General features: G+C 41.6%; 2 protein-coding genes across 2 annotated transcripts in view; both read left to right on the forward strand.

Annotated features, from left to right (window-relative positions):
• The first annotated feature begins 20 nt into the window (after positions 1-20).
• Positions 21-8271, forward strand: LOC109465507. Its single transcript, XM_019762863.1, is given in 22 exon segments — positions 21-453; positions 981-1063; positions 1408-1598; positions 1954-2090; positions 2225-2400; positions 2514-2725; positions 2954-3025; positions 3028-3129; positions 3454-3587; positions 3687-3769; positions 3889-4060; positions 4435-4633; positions 4798-4949; positions 5305-5391; positions 5595-5747; positions 5909-5983; positions 6334-6508; positions 6667-6809; positions 7020-7139; positions 7359-7502; positions 7682-7781; positions 8206-8271. Coding segments are annotated over 21 exon segments (2742 nt in total). The 5' UTR covers positions 21-453; positions 981-986; the 3' UTR covers positions 8244-8271.
• Positions 8272-9152: 881 nt separating this feature from the next.
• Positions 9153-26367, forward strand: part of LOC109465479 — a 30644-nt gene continuing 13429 nt past the window's right edge. Inside the window, 30 exon segments of the mRNA XM_019762770.1 lie at positions 9153-9459; positions 9706-9905; positions 10011-10147; positions 10354-10529; positions 10650-10805; positions 10807-10882; positions 11101-11269; positions 11407-11540; positions 11640-11722; positions 11842-12013; positions 12390-12591; positions 13094-13242; positions 13605-13691; positions 13946-14098; positions 14258-14332; positions 14549-14918; positions 20046-20179; positions 20630-20715; positions 20993-21167; positions 21668-21866; positions 22243-22388; positions 22588-22686; positions 23076-23222; positions 23575-23649; positions 23934-24114; positions 24234-24379; positions 25021-25143; positions 25296-25424; positions 25803-25902; positions 26317-26347. Of these exon segments, the coding sequence (XP_019618329.1) occupies positions 9362-9459; positions 9706-9905; positions 10011-10147; positions 10354-10529; positions 10650-10805; positions 10807-10882; positions 11101-11269; positions 11407-11540; positions 11640-11722; positions 11842-12013; positions 12390-12591; positions 13094-13242; positions 13605-13691; positions 13946-14098; positions 14258-14332; positions 14549-14918; positions 20046-20179; positions 20630-20715; positions 20993-21167; positions 21668-21866; positions 22243-22388; positions 22588-22686; positions 23076-23222; positions 23575-23649; positions 23934-24114; positions 24234-24379; positions 25021-25143; positions 25296-25424; positions 25803-25902; positions 26317-26347 (4208 nt within the window). The 5' untranslated portion in view covers positions 9153-9361.

A 26367-nucleotide genomic window follows, 5' to 3' on the forward strand; every position in this document is an offset into this window, starting at 1 on the left:
GTATTTTGGACGCCGTTTATCTCAGGCCAGATATGAACGACGCTTGGTTAAAACATAATAGCTTTCACACACTCACAGGATCACAGAGAGAGATGGGGAGAGAGATAAAGAGATAAAGACAGAGATAAAGAGAGACAAAGTTAATGGCAGTGTTGTCTTTGCTAAACGGTGGCTACAGAATACAGTTCGAACTAAAATTCATTGTTTGGGGCTGTTCCTGTTGTGTTTGATAGGAGCAGGGGGTCAAGGATGATTTCTGCACGGGAGGTCAAACAACAGCGCTTAAATGTGGATATTGGCTAAGTGCCCATTGTACATTGGCTCTTTTAAAACACATCAGTGATTATCAGTGTGCAAACAGTCACAAGGTATACATATGTACAACCTCTCGGTGCCGGAAAGCCAACGCCAAAGTGTCCTGACTGGCTGGCTGCGCTGGATAGGGGAGTGACGGTTTGTTCTGTTCTGTTCTTTTCTTTGCACATTTTAGAAGTAGTAAATGTTGCAGAATTCTATCCATCAACATTTGAGAGCGTCATGGGGATAATTTTCCGTGTTGTCTGCTAGTTGCATTGAATATATCTCGTCTTTTTTATGACAACCTCATTTGCAGCAGGCGCTGGGTGGGAGGGGGGCGGGATACACACCAACACTGCGACAGACGTTTAATCATTATGATTTTATAATGATGCTACAGCTTTTTATTACTGGTTTCTTTTGGGGGCCTTAATCAATTTTACCACCAGTAACAATTAAGCCAGTTCAATTATACCAGCCTTTGATGAGCACACCGATTTATAAACATGTCAGCGTCAACAGTAGCTTTCAGGCACTGCACCATGTAGTGCACCCGGTATTTGAATCACCATGTACATAAAAGGAGAAAGTATCTGTGCAACAAACCACTAAAAATTTAATTTAATAGTGCCTTCGTGGATCGTAGTCATCAAGGTAAAACACCCTGACACTCTGTAACACAGGTGACCATGGCGTCCAAAGTCCTGTTGCTGGCCTTTCTTCTGGTCTGTGTGGGCGTGTGTCATGGCAAAGGCGATGCGAACAGGTACACAGTTTAACAGTATTTGGTTGCAGTAAAGTCAGTAAAGTTACATTAGTAAATAGAATCCCATATATATATATATATATATAGAGAGAGAGAGAGAGAGAGAGAGAGAGAGAGAGAGAGAATATATATAGAGAGAGAGAGAGGGAGAGAGAGAGAGACGTGTATTCCATGTTCCCTTTCCTTTCACAAACCTACAGACAATTCATTTTGATGTGTTCTGTGTTCTTCATCTTACCGAATTGATAGTTAGTTGTAGTAAGGGTAGTGGGAAAAAGACAATCCTCCTTGGTGGTACTTGTACACTTGTATGAAGAAGAAAGTCTTCCATTTCTTATTGACAGTAATGAGGATGTTTCGGGAAATATCTGTGTCGGAAATTTCGAGCTGTTGTGCTCGACTCCAGAGTACGACGTGAGGCGGTACAAAAGCGCCCTCTGGGTGTCCACCACCATGTCAGATCTGTCCCTCTCCCAGGCCAGCGGCAGGGGACGGAAACGCTTACACGACTACTTCGGAGGGGAAAATGACAAACGTAAGTTGCACTCGCGCGTTCATCGTTATTATAATAGAAATCAACCCTCAATTCTTGCGCGACAAATCGATATAAATATGCATTGAGAAACATTAAATATGAACACATGGCCAATGTCGCCGTCAATTCATCATTCCGCATATTTTGGGGGTGTAGGTTTTATGAGTAACTAAGAAATAACAGAATTCATCATTAAGCTTAGGCTCATAAACCTTATGCTGCTCAATGCTTACAAAAACACGTTTCTGTTAGCTTTTAAGTTAAAAGACATAATGACACCGTTTCTTTAGGCAATATCCTTTGATGAGCAAGAAAGTTTTTTTCTGGAGGAATATATTCAAATTGGATTTTTCAGGGCTGAAAATGTCGTACACCTCACCCTTCGTGACACAGACCCGCATACCTTCGGAGAGTCCTCTTAGGGAAATCACAGTGTCCATGCCTCTTCCTTGCAACGTGGCAAAGAACCCTCCAAAGCCAACAGATCCCAGGGTATGTGGTTTACCATAAACAAATAGATAACAATGGGATGTGAAGTGTTCTTAATATTATGTTATTTATACCTACCAATGTTCAGTAGCCTGTATTTGAATATATCAAATCTCCATTTTCCACGAAATGTGTAGGTGGTGCTTGATCTTGTCCATGAGATCATCATGTACGTTAAGAAGTTCCGAGCACGTTCTTCAACGGTTGGCTTTGTCGCTGACTTGGAGGCCAAAAACTTCTTCAAGACATTGAAGGATAATGATGAGCCATTCCATGAAAATGACGGCTATTACTACGTCGCGCAGCATGACAGGTATAATACCATACAGATATTACCAATTCGACTTCGCATTCCAAGATTTTGAAGGTGCCTGGGCTGATGTGCTCCTCTAGTCACTTTTGATTCTTCTTCATTATTCAAAACAGTGGCCACGGCCGCCAAAGCGTCACCGAGATTGCGGTTTGCGCCATAAACGAGAGAACCTACAAGTGGCTGGAGTTCAACGACCTCACTGCAGAAGGACAGGGACTCCCGAAGTGTCTCCGTGGTGAAGGGAAGGCCATAGTCTGGGAGAAGATAGACCAGGGCGACATCCCCCTGTTAACTCGGGAGCAGTGTTCTACAACGTACTGTGAAGGTATGTTTGGGCATATATTCTAGCTAGAGATTATTGTAACATTAGCCATGTATGGCTATTTGAGGATAATTTACTGTCCGTGACCACTGAGCCAAGGTAATACAAGACACAAAGGTGGCACATAGGCACCCCTCCCCAAATATATGGAACAAAGCTAACTTAAAGCTTACTTGAACATGGCACATCCTATTGAACATGAAAAATCTATTAACATGTCCGTTCTTTTAGCGCCCAAGAAGTGTCCAAAGGTTGAGACAATGGAAGTGAAGGGTATTGACGACAAGAGCATACAACTGAAGAAAAAAAGGAAATCAAGGCGTTGTCATACATACCGCCCACCTGCTACTACGACACCGCCATTCACGCGTCTGCCAGTCCGCTGTTGCAGTCTCTAAACACATCAGGTAATCAGAGTTATTGTACAGAAAACAACTTGATCAATTTAGATAGAAAAAGATAGAAACTTAATTGACACAACAAAAGTACACCGGCTCCGTAAGGTCTATAACTAGACATGAAGAGAAACGTTGAGTCGGTTGTGGTCCATTTTCCAAGTACTAATGTCATTTCGTTGCTTAAAAACGTGTATTGACTGGTCTGTTAAAGATTATTATTACGATGTGAGATAAAGAATAATAGATGTATTTTCCTACAACTAGGCAGCAAAAGAGCCAATGTTGTTTAAATATATGACTAAAATTTCCACCTCGCTGTGAATTTGCCTACAGATTTCTCCCCCTCTGACGTTGCTATGACGATCACAGTTGTCATGGAGAAGAGGGGGGAGTTAGATGGGAAGGAAGGCTGCCAGAAAGTCTTCAAGGTGTTGTATGCTGCAGGTGGTGGGAAAGGGAGCGTAGAGGTACATTTGTCTTATTACTGAAAAGTCTTCATACAAATGGTTTTTAATAAGTCAACATATAATGGTGCTAAAACAGATATTATGTTTGATTTTCCATAGGAAATACAGATGAATAAGGAGGCTGGCTTCCAGACGCCGAAGACAGTAGAAGCCGTGCACCAGGGACAGACGACTGGTACAGGGTAAATAAAATGTTGTGTTGCGAGGATTGCAAGGCTTGTCAAGTACTCATGGTAGACATCTTCTGGTGTATGAATCAGCTATATAGACATAACATTCAGAATTCGTTTATACCCATTAGACACTACTCCAAGTGTTTTGGCGGCAATGCCTACTACGAGCCGACCACCATAACTTCCACAGCCAAGATACTGATGGAACGACTCAGGGACAAGAAGAAGTGTTTCCTGGGTGATCACGTCAGCGTGGTAGAATATCACCCACAGTCCAGGCTGTTCGACCGCCACAACGAGGTTTTGCACGTCTTTTGATCATGGCTTTTGATACTAATCCATAATCATGATCCCTTTGACTTACAAATCCGTGATTACAGGCAGGCAAAAAAAACACATTTCACTTCATATCTGCCATACCATAGGTTTTGAGAAAAGGTTTTACAGAAAAGATACTCAGTGGGGATTTCTAAATGATCACTGCATGGGAGTTTCGAGACTATTTTTTTACCGAAAAACACAGTCTGGGGCCGGGGTTTTGAGCCTTACTCAAAATGTTAGCCGTACTAGCTATATATATCATTCTTTGGACAGTAAAACATTGACAATCTCGTGATATGGACACATTTTTAAGTTGATAATGTCCTGCTCTGTTTGCGATCCTTGGCTTGCAGATCAACATTGACGTTGACCTGGACTGTAGTGACCAGGAGGGCCGCCCACCCTTCACCTTCCACCTCCCCGTGAGTAAAGACTACAGCCGGGCTGAGGTGAAGCCATCGTTGGACGACCAATGTGTCACTCACGTGTGCCCAAACATGACCACCATCATGAGGCTTGAGAACAACCTGAAGCTGATTGAGTATGGACCAGGTAGCCCTAACTGTTACATGAGTAACGATTTGAGCAACACCTTATACGAAGTAGTACAGAATGTGCCAGGCTACTTTACACGCTACCAGTAACTTTTAGATGATTTTATTTTAAATAGATTTGCTCTGCTCTGAGTTACACGCATTCTATTTCTATCTTGAAAGAAAACTGGGTCTACTCTGAGATGCCTTCAAAGGACTGCTACAGCGCTGATGCTTTCTTCAAGGCCCTAAGTTCGCTGTTGTCATACTTGAATGGGGAGAATGAGGATGGGGTGAATATTGACATGAACAGACCACTGTATGCCGGTGGCTTTGTAAGTAATGTTCTCAAACATTTTTAAAAGGCCCTTTGTAGCTTCAATACGTGTATAGTATTTCTGTTAATAATCTTATGGTGTGATCAAGTAGGAAGACAGGATATTATTTTACAATTTTAAAGCACGGATGATTTCCATCGAAGGAGAGTCTGTTGAAGTTAATTCTCTATTTGAGGATTAGAATTGGTGTGCAGAAAAATTTAGACAATGGCCATCGTTCGTAATGTAAGATACGGTATGAATGGAAGTGCTTACAAGCAAACTCTCTTTCTGACACGCAAAATGAAAAAGAGGAAAACTTAGAAGGGACAGATCATGATTTTTTACAAGCGATCTTGACTTTATATTTCAGGTTGATGCGGGCGAGAAAAAATGTTATTTGGTCACATTGTTGCCAGAGAAGTTTTCCGATAACCCACCAAGGCCCATCAACGATAAGGTACGGAATTTGTACGTAGAATATAACAGAATTACATTTGAACAATGGTTACAGAAAGAAAACTGCGTTTGGTTGTCATACTCTGGGTCCTAATGACAATACGAATTTTCTATGTTTGTGATGGTCTGTGTAGCGGTATATGGCTAGTACTATGATTACACATTATGTTATCAGCTAATATTGGTTTGAACATGTTCCTGTAGATTACCTTCGACCGTGTTGAGGAAGGCAAAAGCAGGTATTTCCAGGTCATGTACAAAGGTAAGTACGGGGAAGCAGTGATGAGACAACGCTTCAGGGAACTGATGAAGGAATTGGACAACCTCAAGCCGTTCGGAGTTCAAGCCGATTTAAACGTAAGGCTCAACCTAGAAGTCTTCATACCAGAATTTCAAGTTTTTTTCTGCTTCTTTAGAATATGATTAAAGCTACATGATAACAAATTGTTTCCATTTCGATACACCCTACAAACACCTGTCAGACAGATCTGTGTTTGTTCTTCCTGACAATATTTTAGGACATATGGCTTGGTTTCTATGATGACCCAACCGTAGAGGAAAGGCTTTGGGACTTTGTCATAGGGCAAAAAAAGGTATATCATTATAACGTTTGTTCACACAGGCTCTGAAAATATGCAATGTAGCCACGTTTTTAGATAATTTTTGTGAACGCAATAGGGCAAAAAGCTTTTAAAAATTCTATGACATTTTGTATTTCCTTTTTTTTACCTGAGTGGCTTTGAAAGTGTTTTTTCTTCAAGGTTATCTTTAAGTTGTGGTTGCTCAAGCTGGCGGCCACATTTGAATTTGACACTGCAACTCCAATGTTGGACTTAAAAACAAAACGTCACTCTCGTATGCCATCAAATTTTAGTATTCACATATCACACGATCGAAGTATCCTACACTTATATTCCTGATGATTGAATAATTGCCTTTTCAGGAAGGCAGCAAGGACGAGACTTCTACAAAAGCTGACAACAAAGAAGATGTGAAGGAAGACCCATCACATGAGAAAACGTCTCTTCCAAAACCAGCTGCCTGCAGCGAATATGTCTGTCGGACTGTCTATGTCACCAAGAACCACAGCAACTTCATGGAGCTGCTAATTCCAAGTCGTAAGGATTCATTAGTATAACCGAATGTAGACTGAGCGTCATCCATTCAAATAGAAAGTATTGTAAGCAGAAATTAGTGTTTATGATGTTTTGTGACCTTGGATGTGATCCGGAAAAGTTTACACATGGAATATGTGTATGTATGATGCCTCCTGCAGATAGAAGCGTGTGTCACCAGACCAAGCTCTGTGGAGGTCTTCAGGTATCCGGCAGACAGCTCATGAGGCCGCTTCTAGGGTATCTCAATGGTGACAACAGCGCCAACCAGAAGATCAACAACTTTGCTGGCCCATTCTTTAGGGTATATGTCATGGATGCTTTGCTACATTGAGGATCATAATTATATAAAAAAGGCAACTCTTTTTTGTCTTTCTTCATGATGTTCTCGTCATACGGCGGTGCTTCTCCATGTCATATTTTAGCATAGCCAGTAATGTTGCATTTAGTGTGCTGATAAAGTTTGTGACATTATTCTAACGTTTATGGCACGCTGAACGATGTCCCACCTCAGACCAGACTCTACTCCGCTGAAGAGGAGGAGAAGGGCATCCCTCCGTGTGAACGTGAGTACCAGGCCTGTGTCACACTGCCTGATGACTACAAGGAAATACCAAAACCAAATGGGAAAGGGGTGAGTCAAGCTAGCAAGATAGATGAACAACATCTTAGGCCAGACAGCATCGTATCTGGTATAATTGTTATATTATAGGAAAACCTTCGTTTCCATCAGCTTCCCTTCTCAAATCTCATTGAAATTCAGTGTTTGGACGAATATTTTGTTGCTTATCAATACAGAAATGTCTGAAATTGACTTTGTTCTCGCTTTGTTCTGTTCTGGTTTGAAATTTAGCTTGGCATATTTTCTGCCCCTAACGACTTCCGCGGATACGGCATCGCCGTGAAGGGTTATGTCTCTGAGCCTGTCGCTTCAGAAGCAATTTCGACTTTGATGCAGACACTTGACGAGGAAAACGTCCCATATGATAACTTAAAGGCAAGTGATCACTGTCAATTTATCTAAACTCCAGTTGTATTTTGACATGCTTTTGTTTAGCGGGATCGCCTGTTGTCACTGCTCTTATGGCTTATACTTTCCTTGGATGTCATGACCAGAGAGTCCTCTATCGCTAGTAATAAAAGGCTTTTCGATGTTGCTTATGTTCTTTACTCCAGACTTGGGTGGCGTCTTTCTCATACTATCAGTCCTTCACCAACCCGGAGGAGAAGATAACCTACTTCATCGTCAACGAGAGGGGCGAGGATATAGTAGAAGGTAGCGCACTTTGAATTTTTAATAACGGCATAAGAATGCAGCCCCGGTGTGTGTGTATGGGGGGGCGGCGAATGTTCAATTCTTATTTTGTGATTGACAAACTCTTTAGAATTTTATAATACTCTTTGAAAATGTAACAATAAATATCCTGTCGTTTAGAAGTATGACAAATCTACTAGGTAGATCCGGGTGTTACGAGCGTATCTGGGGACATCAAATGACTCAATTAAAACATTTTTAGTTTCCCTCTGCTACTAAAAAAGTAGCAGCCTTGCTGTTTCTTGCTTCATTTTTATGCTACGTCGACCGGTGTAGAGGCTCCTCTTTTACCCCCCCCCCTCATCTTCTCTATATGTATCTCTAGCTGTATTAAGTATCTGCTGTGCAGTTTTCTAAATCTCTGTTGACGTCGTTCTCAATACAGAATCTACAGAAGGCGACTCAAACGAAACGGAGAACTAGAAGATATAGACCGGCAACGGAAAGCGAAGGAAGGACCATGCACAAGACATGAGACATAACAAAGTAACTAGCAATCAGGCCCTAATTTGACATTGGCATCCTAAGGTGTTTTCTGCAATGTAACTACACGTAACTCCTACACGCTAGCCAACAGTCATTCTGCACGCTTTTCCAAATAAAACGTTTAACTTGTTAATTCATTGCACTGAAAAGTCAATGTGTGTGTGGTGTATTATTGCGTTCACGCTTCAGCTGAACATTGGACAGATTATAGTGTATGAAAATACACTAATGCGTCTTTTTTTCATGCCGTGTTTTTGGTAGCGGGGGTCTTTGCTATACGGTGGCTACAGTTGAACTAAATTGCATTGTTTCGAGCTGTCCTTGTTTTGATAGGGGTGGGGTGTTAGGGATACTTTCTGCACAAGAGGTCAAAGAACGGCGCTTAAATGTGCATATTGGACAAGTGCCCATCGTACTTTGGTTCTTAACACATCAGTGATTATCAGTGTACAAACAGTCACAAGGTATAAAACCTCTCAGTGCCGCACAGCCAACCATAAAAGTGTCCTGATCGGGTGACTGCGCTGGAAAGGACATTGGAGGTTTGTACATTTTTCTTTGCACATGTTAGAAGTAAAAATATCTATCTCCATCACAATTTGAGAGCGTAATGGGGAGGTTTTGCTGTGTAATCTACTAGTTACATTTTATGTTTCTCGTTGTCTTTATTTAAATGACAACCTCCCTTGGAGCTGGTGGTGGGAGGGGGGCGGTATACACACCAACACTGCGGCAGACGTCTAGTCAGTATGATTTTATAATAATGCTTGTGATAACTGATTTCTTTTGGAGCCTTTATCAATATTACCTCCTGTAATTAAACAACAATACTAGCTCTATCATACCAGCCTTTGAGGAACACACATGGATTTATAAACATGTCAGCGTCAACAGTAGGCTTCAGGCACTGCACCATGTAGTGCACCCGGTATTTAAATTATCGTGTACATAACACGATAACTTATCCGTAAAACAAACCACTTAAAAGGTCCTTAGGAAGTGACCTGCGTAGTCATCAAAGTAAGAAACCCCGACACTCTATAACACAGGTGACCATGGCGTCCAAAGTCCAGTTGTTGGCCTTTCTACTGGTCTGTGTGGGCGTGTGTCAAGGCAACTATCATCATGGGCATCCTCAAGGCGATGAGAACAGGTACACATTTTAACAATATTTGGTTACAGTAAATCTACAATAGTTAATATAATCTCTCTATATATATTTTAATACAGACGCGTATTCCATAAAAATGTTCCTTGTATTCATTTTTATGTGCTCTGTTTTCTTTGTCAACGTGGAACCAAGTGGTACCAAGGAGAATGAAAAAAAGAGAAACCTCCTTGATAGTACTTGCAGTTACACTTGTATGAAGAAGAAAGTCTTCCATTTTCTCATCGGCAGCAGTGAAGGTGATTTGGAACCTTTCTGTACCGGAGAGTGCCCTGAGTTCGAGCTGTTGTGCTCGACCCCAGAGTACGACGTGAGGCGGTACAAAAGCGCCCTCTGGGTGTCCACCACCATGTCAGATCTGTCCCTCTCCCAGGCCAGCGGCAGAGGACGGAAACGCTTACATGACTACTTCGGTGGGGAAAATGAGAAACGTAAGTTGCGCTCGTCTAGCTTCAACAATCAACAATCACTTCCTACGCCACATATCGATGTGAACAATACACTGACAACTCTTATCATAAAAAATTGTTCTTCAGGGCTCAAAATGTCGTACACCGCACCCTTGATGACACAGACCCGCATGCCTTCTGAGAGTCCTGTTAGGGAAATCACAGTGTCAACGCTTCTTCCTATGAACGTGGCAAAGAACCCTCCAAAGCCAACAGATCACAGGGTACGTGTTTTACCCTAAACAAATGTATTTGTTTATAAAGAACGATGTACATTTTCCTTCCAATGTTTCGGTAGTTTGTGTGATACATCCGTCAGGGCTGTAAGGTAAAAATGTTGTACCAGACCTAACTACATCTGTATTCCCTACGTCCCTGTATTTGAATATATCAATGTTAACAGACTGTCCATGTTACATGAAATGTGCAGGTGGTGATCGATCTTGTCCCTGAGACCATCATGTACGTTAAGAAGTTCGGAAGACGTTCTCCAAGAGCTGGCTTTGTTGCTGACCTGGAGGCAAAAAAATTCTTCAAGACCCTGAAGGCGAACGATGAGCCAATTCATGAGAATGAAGGATATTACTACGTCGCGCAGTATGGCAGGTATAATACCATATACAGATACTAGTATTACCAATACGACTTCGCATCTCAAGGTGGTGAAGGTGAATAAGCTCATGTCTTCTTGTTGCTAATTTTGCTTCGTCTTTTCCTTATGCAAAGCAGTTCGACGGACTCCCAAGCTCACGGCCGTGAACGTTTCACCGAGATTGCGGTTTTCGCCATGAACGAGAGAACCTACAAGTGGCTGGAGTTCAACGACCTCACTGCAGTAGGACAGGGACTCCCGAAGTGTCTCCGTGGTGAAGGGAAGACCATAGAAGATGGACCAGGGCGACATCCCCCTGTTAACTCGGGAGCAGTGTTCTACAACGTACTGTGAAGGTGCATATAACGTTACCCATTCTAGGTAGAGATCACTGTAACAATTACAATTTATGGCTGCTTGAAGATAAGCCATGAATTTGATATGAGCAGTAAAATAAAAATGTCAAAGTCTAATTCTGTAACTGGTGACCCCAAGAAATAAAACTAGTCGTAAGATATGGAATGCAAATTACTTCAACACAAGGTACATTCATTCACATGCCCGTCGTTTGCAGACCCCAAGAAGTGTCCAAAGGTTGAGACAAAGGAAGTGAGAGGTATTGACGACATTAGCATACAGCTGAAGCGTTCTAAGGACATCAGGGCATTGTCTTACGTACCCCCTACATGCTACTACGACACCGCCATTCACGCTTCTGCCAGTCCGTTGAGGGAATCGCTTAACAACACATCAGGTAAGACTCCAGCGTCTGCGAAGTGTTGTATAGAACATTTTAAGTCAACTTGCAGATTCTTCTAAGAAATACCCTTGCCTTGCTTTGATGTTTCTGTCTCTGCTGATTGTGAGCTAAAAATGTGCCTTTGCTTACAGATTTCTCCCCCTCGGACGTTGCTATGACGATCACAGTTGCCATGGAGAAGAGGGAGGAGTTAGATGGGAAAGGAGGCTGTCAGAAGTTCTTCAAGGTGCTGTATGCTGCAGGTGGTGGAAAGGGGAGTGTAGAGGTACATTAATCTTATTACTAAAAAGTCTTCATACAAGTGGTTTTTAAAAAGTCAACATATGATGGTGCTTAAACAGATGTTATGTTGACTTTTTCATAGGACATACAGATGAATAAAGAAGGTGGCTTCCAGACGCCGAAGACTGTAGAAGCCCTGCACCAGGGACAGACGACTGGTACAAGGTAAAAAAAAATGTTGTGTTGCAAGGATTGCAAGCCATGTCAAGTACTCAAGACGAACCATCCATATAGAATATAAAAAGACATGAAATTCAGAATTCGTTTTCATTTATACCCATTAGACACTACTCCAAGTGTTTTGGCGGCAATGCCTACTACGAGCCGACCACCATCACTTCCACAGCTAAGATACTGATGGAACGACTCAGGGACAAGAAGAAGTGTTTCCTGGGTGATCACGTCAGTGTGGTAGAATACCATCCCCAGTCCAGACTGTTTGACCGTCACAACGAGGTTTTTCACGTCTTTTGACTATGGCTTTTGATACTAATCCATAATCATAATCCCCTTTGACTTACAAATCTATGATTACAGGCAGGCTATCAAACATAGTTCACTCCATACCTGCCATGCCATAGGTTTTGAGAAAAAGGTTTTATAGAAAAGGCTCTCAATGGAGATTTCTAAAGAATCACTGCATTGGAGTTTCGAGACTATTTTCTTTACCGAAAAGCACAGGCTGGGGCTGTGGTTTTGGGCCTTACTCATAATGTTAGCCTTACTAGCTATATATATCATTCTTTGGACAGTAAAACATTGACAATCTCGTGATATGGACACATTTTTAAGTTGATAATGTCCTGCTCTGTTTGCGATCTTTGGCTTGCAGATCAACCTTGACGTTGACCTGGACTGTAGTGACCAGGAGGGCCGCCCACCCTTCACCTTCCACCTCCCCGTGAGTAAAGACTACAGCCGGGCTGAGGTGAAGCCATCGTTGGGCGACCAATGTGTCACTCACGTGTGCCCAAACATGACCACCGTCATGAGGCTTGAGAACAACCTGAAGCTGATTAAATTGAATGGACCAGGTACTTGTATCTTTATCGTTAACAGTTACATGAATTACGATTTGAGCAATGGCGTATACGAAGCATTGCAATGTCGCAGTGCTTTCACTTTACATGATGCCTTCTATTTACTAACTTTTATTATGTTCACCTTTGTAGAAGGAAAAGCATATTGTTTTTGCTCAGTTACTTCTTCTCCTTCCATTCAAAAAAATCAAGTCAATGACCTGGACCGAGCGTCTGTCACCATGGTAACTTGTGCTATAGCAACACTGTGGTATTCGGCTACATTACGTAGCAGAACAGAGTTGGAGAGCCTACCCACCATACATATGAATATATTTGACTTTGAGTAAAAATAAAACAATGCAGTATTTTGTTGTTCTGGACCAGGTGAAGGTTAACATTTGGTTTACAAAATGTTACCTTTCTAGTCAGTCATATTTCAGTGAATTGTTGAAATTACGTTACTCTGTACTTTCCTTCTGGAGTTAATTGCATCCTCCCCTTTCTGTCTTGACAGGAAACTGGGTCAACTCCAAGACCTCAAAGAGCTGCTACAGCGCTGACGGTTTCTACAAGGCTATGAATTCCCTGCTGTCATACCTCGATGGGAAGAATGAAGATAAAGTGCAAATTGACATGACTAGACCATTGTATGCCGATCGCCACGCAAGTATTCTTCAAATCCTCTTGTAGCTTCTATGCATATGCAGTTTGTCTAGTAGGTAAAGTAGGAAAACATTCGTTTCATCCTTTAACAATTTGTAGCATAAGTGCAATTCACGGGATGATTTTCACCCAGCAAAACCCATGCTCAAGTTATTTGGCAAATATTTATTTGGAGATTAGAACTGGTGTACAAAAAGAATAGACCATTTTTATAATTGACATCATTATGAAATATGGCGAATGGAAGTGTTTACAAGGGTGGACTGTATGACACGGGAAGATAAGTGAAATGCAGAAAGGCAATTCATGTCTAGGGTTTGCCGGTGTGGCTGAAATAATATATCTGGATTGTTAACTTCCAGGTTTACGTCGGCGAGGAAAAGTGCCACGTGGGCATATTGTTGCCTGAAAAGTTTGCTGACAACCCACCAAAGCCCATTGACGACAAGGTAGTACGTAATTTGCACGTAAAATGTAACATATGTAGTTTGAACAATTGAGTCAATGTATGGTGATGTATTGACATACTCTGGGACCTTGCCAGATCTTCAAATATTAATGTAAATAGTAAATAGTAGTCTGTCTTATTGATGGTCTTTGTAGGGATATTGCTAATTGCAACTTCATAGCCATCCGCAGATGTCTTGATGGCATCAGTGTATCTAATCGTAGTTTCAACAATCATTGTTTAATTTTCCTGTAGATTTCCTTCAGTCGTATTGAAGCAGACAACAACAGGTATTTCCAGACCATGTACACAGGCAAGTACGATGGAGCAGTGATGAGGCAGCACTTCAAGGAACTGAAGGAGGAACTGGACAACCTCAAGCCGTTCGGAGTTCAAGTCGATGTAAACGTAAGGTTCAACCTGGACGTCTTCATACCAAAAACTCAATTATTTTGGAGAATATGATAAAAGTAACATTTAACAAAACGTTTCTGGTCTCCTATTTCGATACAACCTGCAAAGCATTTGTATCAGCCTGTGTTTATTCTTGCTATTTTTATATTGCAGGACATATGGCTTGGCGCCTATGATGACCCTGACGAAGAGAATAGGCTTTGGGACTTCACCATAGGACAAATAGAGGTATGACAATATAACTCCATCAGGAACTGAGATGTCTGCATGTACCCACGTTTTATTATTTAATCTCTTGGTGGAATTTCAGGCCGCTGTTCACTAGTTAGTTTGTGAAAAGAAAAAGCAAGACACTATATCATTTTGTTATATTACGTCATTTTTGCCGCGAGTGACTTTGAAGGTCTTTACTCCGACATTGTATTTGGTTGCGGGTTGTTCAAGTATAAAAAAAGTCAAACAGAAGCGAACTATGTGTCTCTTGGGTCTGAATTCAATACCGTGGGTACAAATTTGAAGTTAAGAACAAAACCACTCCATTATGCTTTCACGATTCAGTGTCAATACGCCGCGATGAAAATACCTCACACTTGCAGATTCTCTGATTCTTGCATAATTGTCATTTCCTCAAAGGCTCCCCAAGAAGGTAACAAAGACGAGCCGTCTGCAAAAGCTGACGGTGAAGAAGAGAAGGAACACCCATCAGAGGAGAAAATAGCTCTTCCAAAACCAGCAGGCTGCAGCGAGTCTGTCTGTCCGACTGTCTATGTCACTAAGAACCACAGCAAATTCATGGAACTGCTCCTTCCAAGTCGTGAGGATTCATTAACTACCTACCTACCTACGTAGCCTGGTCTGTCAAGGTTTTGTTAGTATAATCTTATTAATCTAGAGGATCATTCAATCAAATAGACGGTACTGCAAGCAAGTATAGGTGTATACTCGTATGATGAATGTTTGCACTCTTGGGTAGAAAACACTCACACCTAATATATTTTACTGTATCTGTCGTAAAGGTAGAAGCGTGTGTCACCAGACCAAGCTCTGTGGAGGTCTTCAGGTATCAGGCAGGCAGCTCATGAGGCCGATTCTAGGGTATCTCAATGGTGACAACAGCGCCAAGGAGAAGATCAGCAACTTTGCCGTCCCACTCTTTAAGGTATGTAGTGGATATGGTTTGCTACATTAAAATAACAATAATTACAATTGTATGTTATCTTTTAGCAAGATCAGTTATGTTGCATTTAAGTACGATGATAATGTTTCGGACATTCTGTGACATATTGAACGTGTCCCACCTCAGACCAGACTCTACTCCGCTAAAGATGAGGAGAAGGGCATCCCTCCGTGTGAACGTGAGTACCAGGCCTGTGTCAGACTGCCTGATGACTACAAGGAAATACCAAAGCCGAATACCAAAGGAGTAAGTTATAATGTAGCATGAGGGATAAATAACACGCTTGCTCATACACTGTCGTATCTGGTATTATCTTCACCAAAATCCTTTCGTAATGATGAATGAAGTTATCAGCACATTGTGTTGCCTAGCAATATAAAACGCCTAACATTGACTTTGTTGTTGCTTTGTTCTATTCGAACATGTAGCTGAGCATATTTACAGCCGATGAACACTTCCGTGGATACGGCATCGCCGTGAAGGGTTATGTCTCTGAGCCTGTCGCTTCGGAAGCAATTTCAACCTTGATGCAGACACTTGACGAGGAAAACGTCCCATATGATAAAGCAAGTGACCACTGTCGATCTATGCACCATTCATCGTGCTTTCTTTCTAGTGATATCACTTGTCATGGCCTCAATGGCTTTCTACGAGGTCATGTTTCTTATCGTATTTCTTATCGCTGTTGCTCATATTCTTGACTGCAGACTTGGTTGGCGTATTTCTCATACGATAAGCCCCTCACCAACCCGGAGAAGACAACCTACTTCCTCTTCATCAAGACGGGCGAGGACATTGGAGAAGGTATCAATTATCGATCAATGTGAAATGAGGACATTAAATCTGCTTTCAGCGGGAAGGAATGTCCAAGATTTCATTTGTGTTGACAAACTACTTTTACTTAATAATGGGAGAATTGTCTGGTGATGTTTTTCCCCGTTATCCTTTCTACATCTATCTTTCTATGTATCTGCTCGGCGGTTTTCTAAATGTCTTTTGATGTCTTTCCTTGTAGGGCCTGCAGAAGTCGACTCAAATGCGACGGAGAACTAGGAATAGACCGGCGCCGGAAAGCAGGACTGTGGATACAAGACGAACCAAGAAAGCGTAGATAGATCAGCATAAAATAAGCATTAGTATTTTAGGTCTGCAATAACAAAACGCTAGACGCAACAGTCATTCTGCATGCATTTTAACAATAAATAAAATAAGATGTCCTAATAAAATGTTGAGTTCATGTATGTGTAGTGTATCATAGCGTCATGGCATCCATTCAAAATTTAACAGATCGTAGGTAGTCCAATTTCATGCCCTGCTTATCAAAGGACAGATGTAACTACTCTTAGTAAAACACATTCTGACCTTGAGACACACATACATTTACAGCAATGGCTATAACCTCCTTGCTCACAGTTTATGATAGTTAAGTATTTGCTAAACGGTGGCTAGCTACAGAATGCAATGATAAAAGTCAGTGTTTTGAGCTGCTGTTGTAATTGCATATTGATTGAGCTACAGATGAGGATCAAGTGATGTTTTCTACGTTCAAAGAACACCGCTAGCTCAAATGTGCAAACTGGCAAAAGTACTACCCAAGGAACTTTGATTGTTAAACAAAGTGGCTATCAGTGTGCAAACAGTCACAAGGACTGAACCAACTATTGCTCGCGGTGTGGTACCGTACAGTCAATCATTAATCTCAGACCTGCCCTGCCTGACTGTACGTGACAGGATACCAGTGGTTTGACACTCTTTACTTTCTAGCTTTTTACATTACTTTTGCACATCTTAAAGTAAAAAAAAATATTGCAAGATTTTATTGATATCAACATTTTTAGGGCCTAATGAGGGTTTCTACGCTGTAGTTATGAGGTGTTCCTGATTAATTGTTTTAACAGGACTGTTTACAAAGATCGTGGACGTACAGTTGCGTTGGTTGGGGAGGGGGGTACCATTGGGTGAGGCAGAGTCGGTCTAATCATTTGATCTTTCAGTACTGCTTGTCATTCCTGATTTCTTTGGGAGCCTTGATCAATATTACCACCAATCACAACAACGGTACTTTAATTTTGCTTGACTCTAAAGAATTCTCATTTATGTAACATGTCTGCGACAATAGCAGGTTTCAAGCACATCATGTACTTTTCGTGCATGCGAGCAGGCATTTGGGAGTTTCATATACATAACACAATCCACAATCTTTAAAAACGAACCGCTAAAACATACTTAGGAAGCGAATTGTCCTTTAAATTATACTTAAGTGTCATTAATAGCTTGACAACAGGAGGAAAACACCCTCACGCATCTTGACACAGGTGACCATGGCGTCTAAAGTCCTGCGGGTGGCCTTTCTTCTGATCTGTGTGGACGTGTGTCATGGAAGACATCATGCTGGGCATCCTCAAGGCGATACAAACAGGTACACAATAATAAAATGCCACTGTGACTGTATTTCATTACAATGAAGTTATAACAGCACAAATAATCTTTAACCTTAGAAGTAAATATTCTATTCAAATGTTCCTGCCGTGTTCTTTGTTTTCTGACGTACTAATAGTATACGTCTTTGATTTTGAAGTAGAAGGTCTTTCATTTTCTATGTGGCAGCAGTGGAGGCGATGTGGAAGATTTCTGTACCGGAGAGTGCCCTGTGTTCGAGCTGCTGTGCTCGACCCCAGAGTACGACGTGAGGCGGTACAAAAGCGCCCTCTGGGTGTCCACCACCATGTCAGATCTGTCCCTCTCCCAGGCCAGCGGCAGAGGACGGAAACGCTTACATGACTACTTCGGAGGGGAAAATGACAAACGTAAGTCACATCTTTACAATATGATATTCTCCAGGCTCGTCTAATCACTATGTGAGAAATCAATAAATACTATAATCTAGCAGATGTAGATACTCAATGAAGACAAATGAATAGTAAAGAAAAATACAGCACTTGTAACAACACTTGAAAAAACCTGTGTGTAATTTCTTTTTCAGGACTGAAAATGTCTCACACGGGTCCCATGGTGACACAGACCCGAGAGCCTTCTGAAAGCCCTGTTAGAGAAATCACAGTGTCCATGCTTCTTCCTAAGAAAGTGGCAAAGAACCCTCCAAAGCCAACAGATCCCAGGGTATATGTTCTATCAGCACTAACGTTAAAGCATAGGTTTGTGAATTGGTCATTGACGTTATGGGTGCAGTTATGGGTGATGCAGTTATAATAGTCCCTTATTTAATCTCCATAGCTGGTAAATAGGAAACTGTCAATGAAATAACAACAAGGGGTTGTTATACTATTACTTTGAAGAAACGAGCTTTTATTCAAACACAATACCCTGCCTGTGTCACAGGTGGTGATCGATCTTGTCCCTGAGTCCATCATGTACGTTAGGAAGTTCGGAGGACGATCTCCAAGAGTCGGCTTTGTCGCTGACCTGGAGGCCAAAAACCTACTAAAGGCCCTGAAGACCAACAATGAGCCATCCCACGGAGAGGAGTATTACTACATCGCTCAGTATGACAGGTAAAAAGACATGTAAAGTGCCCGAAAATTAACATTACACTATAAAGACAATTTTAATCAATATGATTGGGCATCTGAGTAGTTTAATGTGTTTGTGAAAATCTGGACAACCAAAAAAATCCTCATTCAAGCACACAGGGAATGCCATAGACAACAAAGGGCACGGTCGACATTGTACTACTATTGTACTCACAAACTTTGGTCCTCACAATGTGATGTAGTCCAGACTCGTCCGACCACAACATACACAACGAGATCTGGGTCTTCGCTCTGAACGAGAGAACGTACAAGTGGCTGGAGTTCCACGACCTCCCGGCAGAGGGCAAGGGACTGCCGAACTGTCTCCTCGGTAAAGAGGACCTCCTGGTTTGGGAGAAGATGGATCAGGGCGACATCCCCCTGTTAACTCGGGAACATTGTTCTACAACGTTCTGTGAAGGTATGTGTACACATAAACAAGTAACATGTATAGCAATACTAGCGGTCAGGAGTTTATAACCTCTTAATGACACTCTTTGATCGAATTGAATAGAACGATCAACCGGTCGACATCTACTGCATATCATGACTATCAGGCAAAGCATTTAAATTCAATTCCAATTTTTTGCCTTTCTCAGCTGCCAAAGAGGTGGTTACCTTGTGGTTCTAGAATAATAATCATGACTACTGAACATGCTATTTATTTCAGCCCCAAGAAAGTGCCCAAAGTACGAGGCGTCCGAAGTGAAGGGAGTCGACGACAAGACCATACAACTCAAGCAGTATAAGGACCTCAGGGCATTGGCCTACGTACCTCCTACATGCTACTTCGACACCGCCATTCGTGCTTCTGTAGATCCGCTGATGGGATCCCTTCGGGAAGCAGGTAGGAATTAGACTGGTTACCAAAGCTATTTTAGCTGCCTAGTATCTTTCGTCTTCTCTGCAGTTTCCGCAGATAGAGGACGAGAGAGACTTGGCAGGTGAAATATTGAGTGTTAAGCAAGCTAGTTATGAATCGGCAGTCTACATTTACAAATGTGCGTCCTTACGTCCTTGAACCTTTCCTCATGGCCATAGTTCTTTTTCCGTGATATTCCTGCCGTACGTCGTTATCTGTTAAACTACTACACACACCTCCTTATCGATTATACAACGTGGTGACATACGTCAAGATTGTCTCGGAACGCCCCCCTCCCCAGGTACATTGTACGATGGTGGTGGGTTCAAAGACGAAACGTATTAATTATTGAACAGGTTTTGTATTCGGCAGGCGTTCCAGCGACCGATGTTGCTGGGAGGTTCACAGTCGCTATAGAGAAAAGAGAGGAACTAGACGGGAAGAACAGCTGCCAGAAATTCTTCAAAGTGTGGTACGTTGCTGGTGGAGGGACTGGGAGCCCAGAGGTACGTTAATGACCCACCCCGAGGTCTACATGGTGTCATTAGGCCTGGTCGTCGTTTCCTATAAACACGGAACAAATTTCCAATTTATTTTATACCGTAATGGTAAAACATTTGCATCGAAAAATATGTTACAGTGTTAACAGAGAGAGTTCTTCCCACCTACATAATGAAATGGTCGAACAGAAGTGATTATCGAGATTTATCTAACCACTTTATCTCATCATTATTCACCACTTGTGAGGTGACGGCGTCTTCCGGGTACACAACAATATACTGGAATTATTCATTTATGATAAACACCAAGACAAGATTGAATATCAAAGTTCTTTATTCACAACTCCTTGTTTACTCTTGTAACTTTGATATTCAGTCATTCGCCACCCTGATGATATTATTCACAGACAAAGACATGTTATTGATGACAACATTTTATCCTCCAACACCAAACAGGACCAAACTTTACTGAAAACCAAAAACGACTTCCAGATACCAAAAACAGTAGAGGCACTTCATCATGGAAAGGCCTCTTCGACACCGTAAGTATTAAGAAAGTTGGAGGTATCTAACTTGTGCTACAGGGATCGACATTGCAGCTTCGTTCTTTTGTACGTTTCATAAGATACAAGGAACTACATTTCTGGCAATAGAAGTATACCCCCACCGAACGTCTATAAAGATTACAAACTCAACAAAATGTACTGTATACTGATATCTACTAACATTTCGATGATGAACAATGTCCTGACACGTTGTGATTCACCCACGTAATTGCATTGAACTAACCGCATTTTCTGTGATCGTGACACCGTATAGAACCTTTTACACCAAGTGTTTTGGCGGCAATGCCTACTACGAGCCGACCACCATCACTTCCACAGCCAAGATACTGATGGAACGACTCAGGGACAAGAAGAAGTGTTTCCTGGGTGATCACGTCAGCGTGGCGGAATACCATCCACAGTCCAGACTGTTTGACCGTTTCAACGAGGTGATTTACATGTAGTTCACTCGTTTCAACAAATGTGTTTTACATCCATGTAGATTTGCAAGGATAGCTTCAAAAGAAGAAGAAGAAGAAGAAGGTCTCCCGTGCTCTTGCCCGAGCATAGGGTGGTGCTCATCTCCATTTCGTAGCCCTTGGGCGACACACAACTGTGCAATGCACTACAGCAGGGGGCTAGTCTGCTGGTAGTGCTGTGTGTTTGACCTTCCCACACTCTTGCTCATATGTGCTGAGTGCTAAGCAGGGAAAGAAGTGTGTACCATTTTTAAAGTCTTTGATATGACCCGGCCGGGGTTTGAACTCACGACCTCCCGGTTACAAAGCGAGCACTCTACCAATTGAGCTATTGCACCGGCTTCAAAAGACTCATTGTTTATCTTCAGATTTTCTTTCGTTGATTATGTTTAAAAGATACGACTGTGGTCAAACATTTTCTATTTTGAAGTTGTATTTTTCCAACACCTATTGCGATCTTTGGATTCCAGATCAACCTTGACGCCGACCTGGACTGTAGTGACCAGGAGGGCCGCCCACCCTTCACCTTCCACCTCCCCGTGAGTAAAGACTACAGCCGGGCTGAGGTGAAGCCATCGTTGGGCGACCAATGTGTCACTCACGTGTGCCCAAACATGACCACCATCATGAGGCTTGAGAACAACCTGCAGGTTTTTGAGTATTCACCAGGTATCTATGCCTAACGTAGTACCTCAGAATAATAAGATTGTATTCTCATTTCGTGATCTACACAGGACACTTGTTCAAACATTCTACTTCCAGCCGATACAGCGTTTAAAACGTTTTTAACATTGCTCATTTGCTTGCTTGGTACGTGTACTTAGTCCAATATTTCAGTCCAACTCTTCAATCCAAATACCTTTTTAGCCTTTGACTGTAGAATTATGTGTTTTTTAGAGTCGGTAACTGGGAGCCAATTATGTCATTAGAGCCATGCTGGGGATATAAGTGTAACTATGAACTTCTTATGTCGTTAATTTGCAAAGGATAGAGAATGCAGGAAGAATGCAGGATGTACTTCATCTTGTCATTTCCTTCCCGGCAGCAACTTGGCTGTATTCCAAGAGTCCTTCCAAGTCCTGTTCCTACGGCGTAGCTTTCTTCAAGGCGTTAAATCCACTTCTGTCGTATCTGAATGGCAAGAATGAAGACAACTCCAAAATTGACATGACTAGACCATTGTTTGCCAAGGCAAGGAATGTTTAAACCATTATCTTCAAATGGTACAACATGACATTGCTGGTCAAGAGAATGATCTGCTCTATGTATTATAATAGGAATTAACCTGGCATAGGAACTTACAAAAATATGCATCGTTACAAAGTTCTGAGCTATTTTGGTTTCACAGGAGACCTAATCTCAGAGACCTAATCTGGATGTTGTTCTACAGGTTTATCTCCACGAGAAGAGCTGCGAAATGGTCAAGACCGTGAGCACAATGGTACCGGAGAAGTTTGCGGATAATCCACCTACGCCCATTGACGACACGGTATGTGATATATCCATTGGATAACAACGGAACAAAAGATGGTGTCCTTGGTGGGATATGAACCTTAAAAATTACTATAGTGCGTACAATGGATAAGAGCAAATAATGTAGTTTCGAATTCTGAATTTTTCAAACCGGTGTCATCATATATGAAGCTGATTGGCCTTCTGAGAGGTGACATCTATGTACAACATCATCCTAAGAGGGAAACCATTGTACAATTCATTAGAACATCATTTCACAAACATGCATCATAGCAAAGAAGGCTCTACATTCTGCGACGTCTGCAACATTCTGGGACTTTTAAAAAATGCATCTACACGCCACCAGATAGTTACCGAGGAGGGTTAGAACCTCCTGGATATTGCTAATGATTCGTCTCCTGACAGGTTTCATATCAACGTCCTGTGGTGGAGAGCATGTTTTTCCGGTCAGTCTACAAGGGTAAGAGTACCAGGCAGGGAAAACAGTACCTGGATGATATGATCGATAACCTGGACAAGCTCAAGCCATTTGGAGTGGGCTACAATGCTCAGGTAATTTTGCATTAAATTAGATCTTTAAACACAAATTACAGAATGTAAAATGTTCTGTTTCTCCATTCTAATTAACATAGGAAACCTTTACGCATGCTTCGGGCATACTTGAAAATCGGAATTTTTTAGGTGGAATTTTAACTCGAAAGCCTTAATGAAGTAAGTGGATTTAATGAAGTAAGTGGGTATGTATGTATGTATGTATGTATGTATGTATGTATGTATGTATGTATGTATATATGATAATTTTTATGTACCTATTAGGCAATATGTCTGAGGCTTCGAAATTATTTTTCAATCTTTGTATAGCTTCTTTGTGGTGTTAATGAAATAATGTATATTGATATTTCAGGATATATGGCTTGGTGCCTATGATGACTTAAACAAAGAGGAACGTCTCTTCGAATTTGTTATAGAATTGATAAAGGTACGGCCATATTTCTTTTATTGTTATACCTATAATTGTTGGTATGTGCGATTGCTTCATGCATGCGTATAGCTTGGTGTCATTAGAGCTACATAATATCTTGTCAAATTCTTGAAGAAAGTCGTGACCAAAAAGAAAGAACTTGAGAGGGAATGGGTGTCTTAAGACTGTGTCTCAGCTTACCAGCTATAGTCTCCTGGCCTTCTGGGCGTGTAGCTTCTCAGTGGTACACTAATGTTGCATTACTGTTCTTTCTCTTAATACCTGAGATGTTTTCTGCACAGACACCCAAGGAAGACCAGGACGGTGACACATCAGACGATGGAGATGGAGAAGGAGGGAGAGAAGACACCTCAGACGGACTGGTCGCTCTTCCAAAGCCGGAAGGTTGCAGCGAGTCTGTCTGTCCGACTGTCTATGTCACCAAGAACCACAGCAACTTCATGGAGGTGCTTCTTCCAAAACGTGAGAGCCTTACAAAATCGTCGAAAAAAAGTCTCCCGCTAAAATGTAATTACTACTAAACATTCAATATAAACGAAACTAATAAACATAATCTCACACAAGTTCTATACACTTTCAAGGTAGAAGCGTGTGTCACCGAGCGAAGCTATGTGGAGGAGATTCTTTCCCATTCGGCAGACATCTTTCCAGGCCTCTTGAGAAGTACTTTCACGGTGACAACAGCGACAACAAGATAATTACTACCTTTGCCGTCCCAATGTACAAGGTATGGTATGGTTAATAGTCAACAATTTTTAAAACAAATTTCCGTAACTTAAGTGGTAAATACAAAATAACACCGACAGAGTGTCATCCTGATCTTTACCCTTAATGAATGAATGAATGAACTTTATTGCTCGACAATCGTACATGGTACAATGTGTGGCAGTAATACAACAATACTAAAAAACTAAACTATCTTATTACATTTCTTACTACAAACTACTATCTATGCAGTATATGAGTCACAATATGTTCATGAATTGATGATTTGGTCTCTTAATTGAGCCTTCTTTCTCTGCTATTATCTTGAATACATCAAATATCAATTTTTTTAATTTCTGCACGTATAAACCACAATTAAAACCGTTTTACTTCTGGAACGGAAATATTATTTTCGATAGTGTTTGTGTCGAGTTCGCAAACGTGGTTTGGAAGTGGCCAGAAAGGTGTGACGTCGAAAATTTGACTAATGGTGCAATGGGGCGGGGACTTTTCTTCATACAATAATATGAGTAGCGGCAATCCATTTTCTGATGCAATTTAATTACAGTTCTAATTTAATTACAATTACATCCATGGATACAATCATCTTGGAAGTCTGAAATCTCCTATTTCTTGGTTATAACTCGTTTTGTTCCATATCAGGAAAGGGTCTACTCTGAGGAGGAAGAGAAGGAGATCGGTCCGTGCGAACGGGAGTACCAGGTCTGTTCACGACTGCCGGAGGACTACGATGGTAAGGAGATACCAAAGGCAACTGGAGAAGGGGTGAGTCAAACGGACAAAAAAATTATGCTTGACAGCATCATACCATGTATAAGGTTCTTTATTCAACAGCCATCTGTTTTCACATGAGATACATCAACATTTTGGATTTATCATTATAATCAACTTTGTTCTTTCTCTGCTCTGACATACAGGTGGCCACGTTTACATCAACTGAAGGTTTTCACGTTTACACCACTTCTGTGAAGGGTCCTTTCATTGTGTCAGAGGAAACTCAGAAGTTGATGCAGATACTTGACAAGGAAGGCGTTGAGTACGACAAGGTAGGGGGTATCAGTCAATCAATCAATCTATCAATCTATCTGTAAATACTACGTATGTATGTATAGATATGTATGTATGTATGTATGTATGTATGTATGCATGCATACATATCCATCTATCTATGTATGTACCTACATTGTACGTATATATGCCTCTATATCTGCGGTTGTTCGTTTTATACAGTCAAGTATAGTATCTCGAGATGGAAGGACGCTACTACTACTATTACTACTACTACTACTTCTACTACTACTACTACTACTACTACTACTACTACTACTACTACTACTACTACTACTACTACTACTACTACTGATATCATAGTAACCCTTTTTGGCAAGGTTCCTATCTCATAGCTACTGCTGCTTCTGTTCCAGACTTGGGTGGGCTTCTTCACGTACAGCGAGCCTTTCGGTGACCCACATGAAAGCATCACCTACTTTACGTTCCTCAAGGAAGGCCAGGACATGGGTGAAGGTAATAATAACATTTGGGCGTTACTCCCGACTTCTAAAGCCATTGGACAGTAATAGCCTCCTGCATTTGTTTCCTTTCGGGGGAGGGCTATATCGGGAGATAGCTGAATCGGCCAATACAGTTCCTCCGATGCACGCGGCTTTCCCAGCAAAAGGAAACCGCTTTGCTCATAGACACAAACTCAGGCCACTAGAAACGTCTGCACAGTTCATTATATGTATCGATATAGCCGGTATAACCACCCTTAGGACTTAACACACCAGCTTGCATGCACAGTATGTACAAAGGAATGCATTCTAATATTTGTGGGTTTTTTTAGCGTTGACCCAACCACATACTTACAGTATACAGTTCCTGGACAGACTGACTTTTTGACGTCTCTCATGTTTCTCGCACAAATTACACAAATTACAGAGGCTGAATCTAACGAGACGGAGAACGAGGAGTAGGAAGCAGACAAGAGAA

Source organism: Branchiostoma belcheri, unplaced genomic scaffold (assembly GCF_001625305.1).
Source record: "Branchiostoma belcheri isolate BF01 breed outbred unplaced genomic scaffold, Haploidv18h27 scaffold151, whole genome shotgun sequence".
In the NCBI taxonomy this organism is placed as follows: Eukaryota; Metazoa; Chordata; class Leptocardii; order Amphioxiformes; family Branchiostomatidae; genus Branchiostoma; species Branchiostoma belcheri.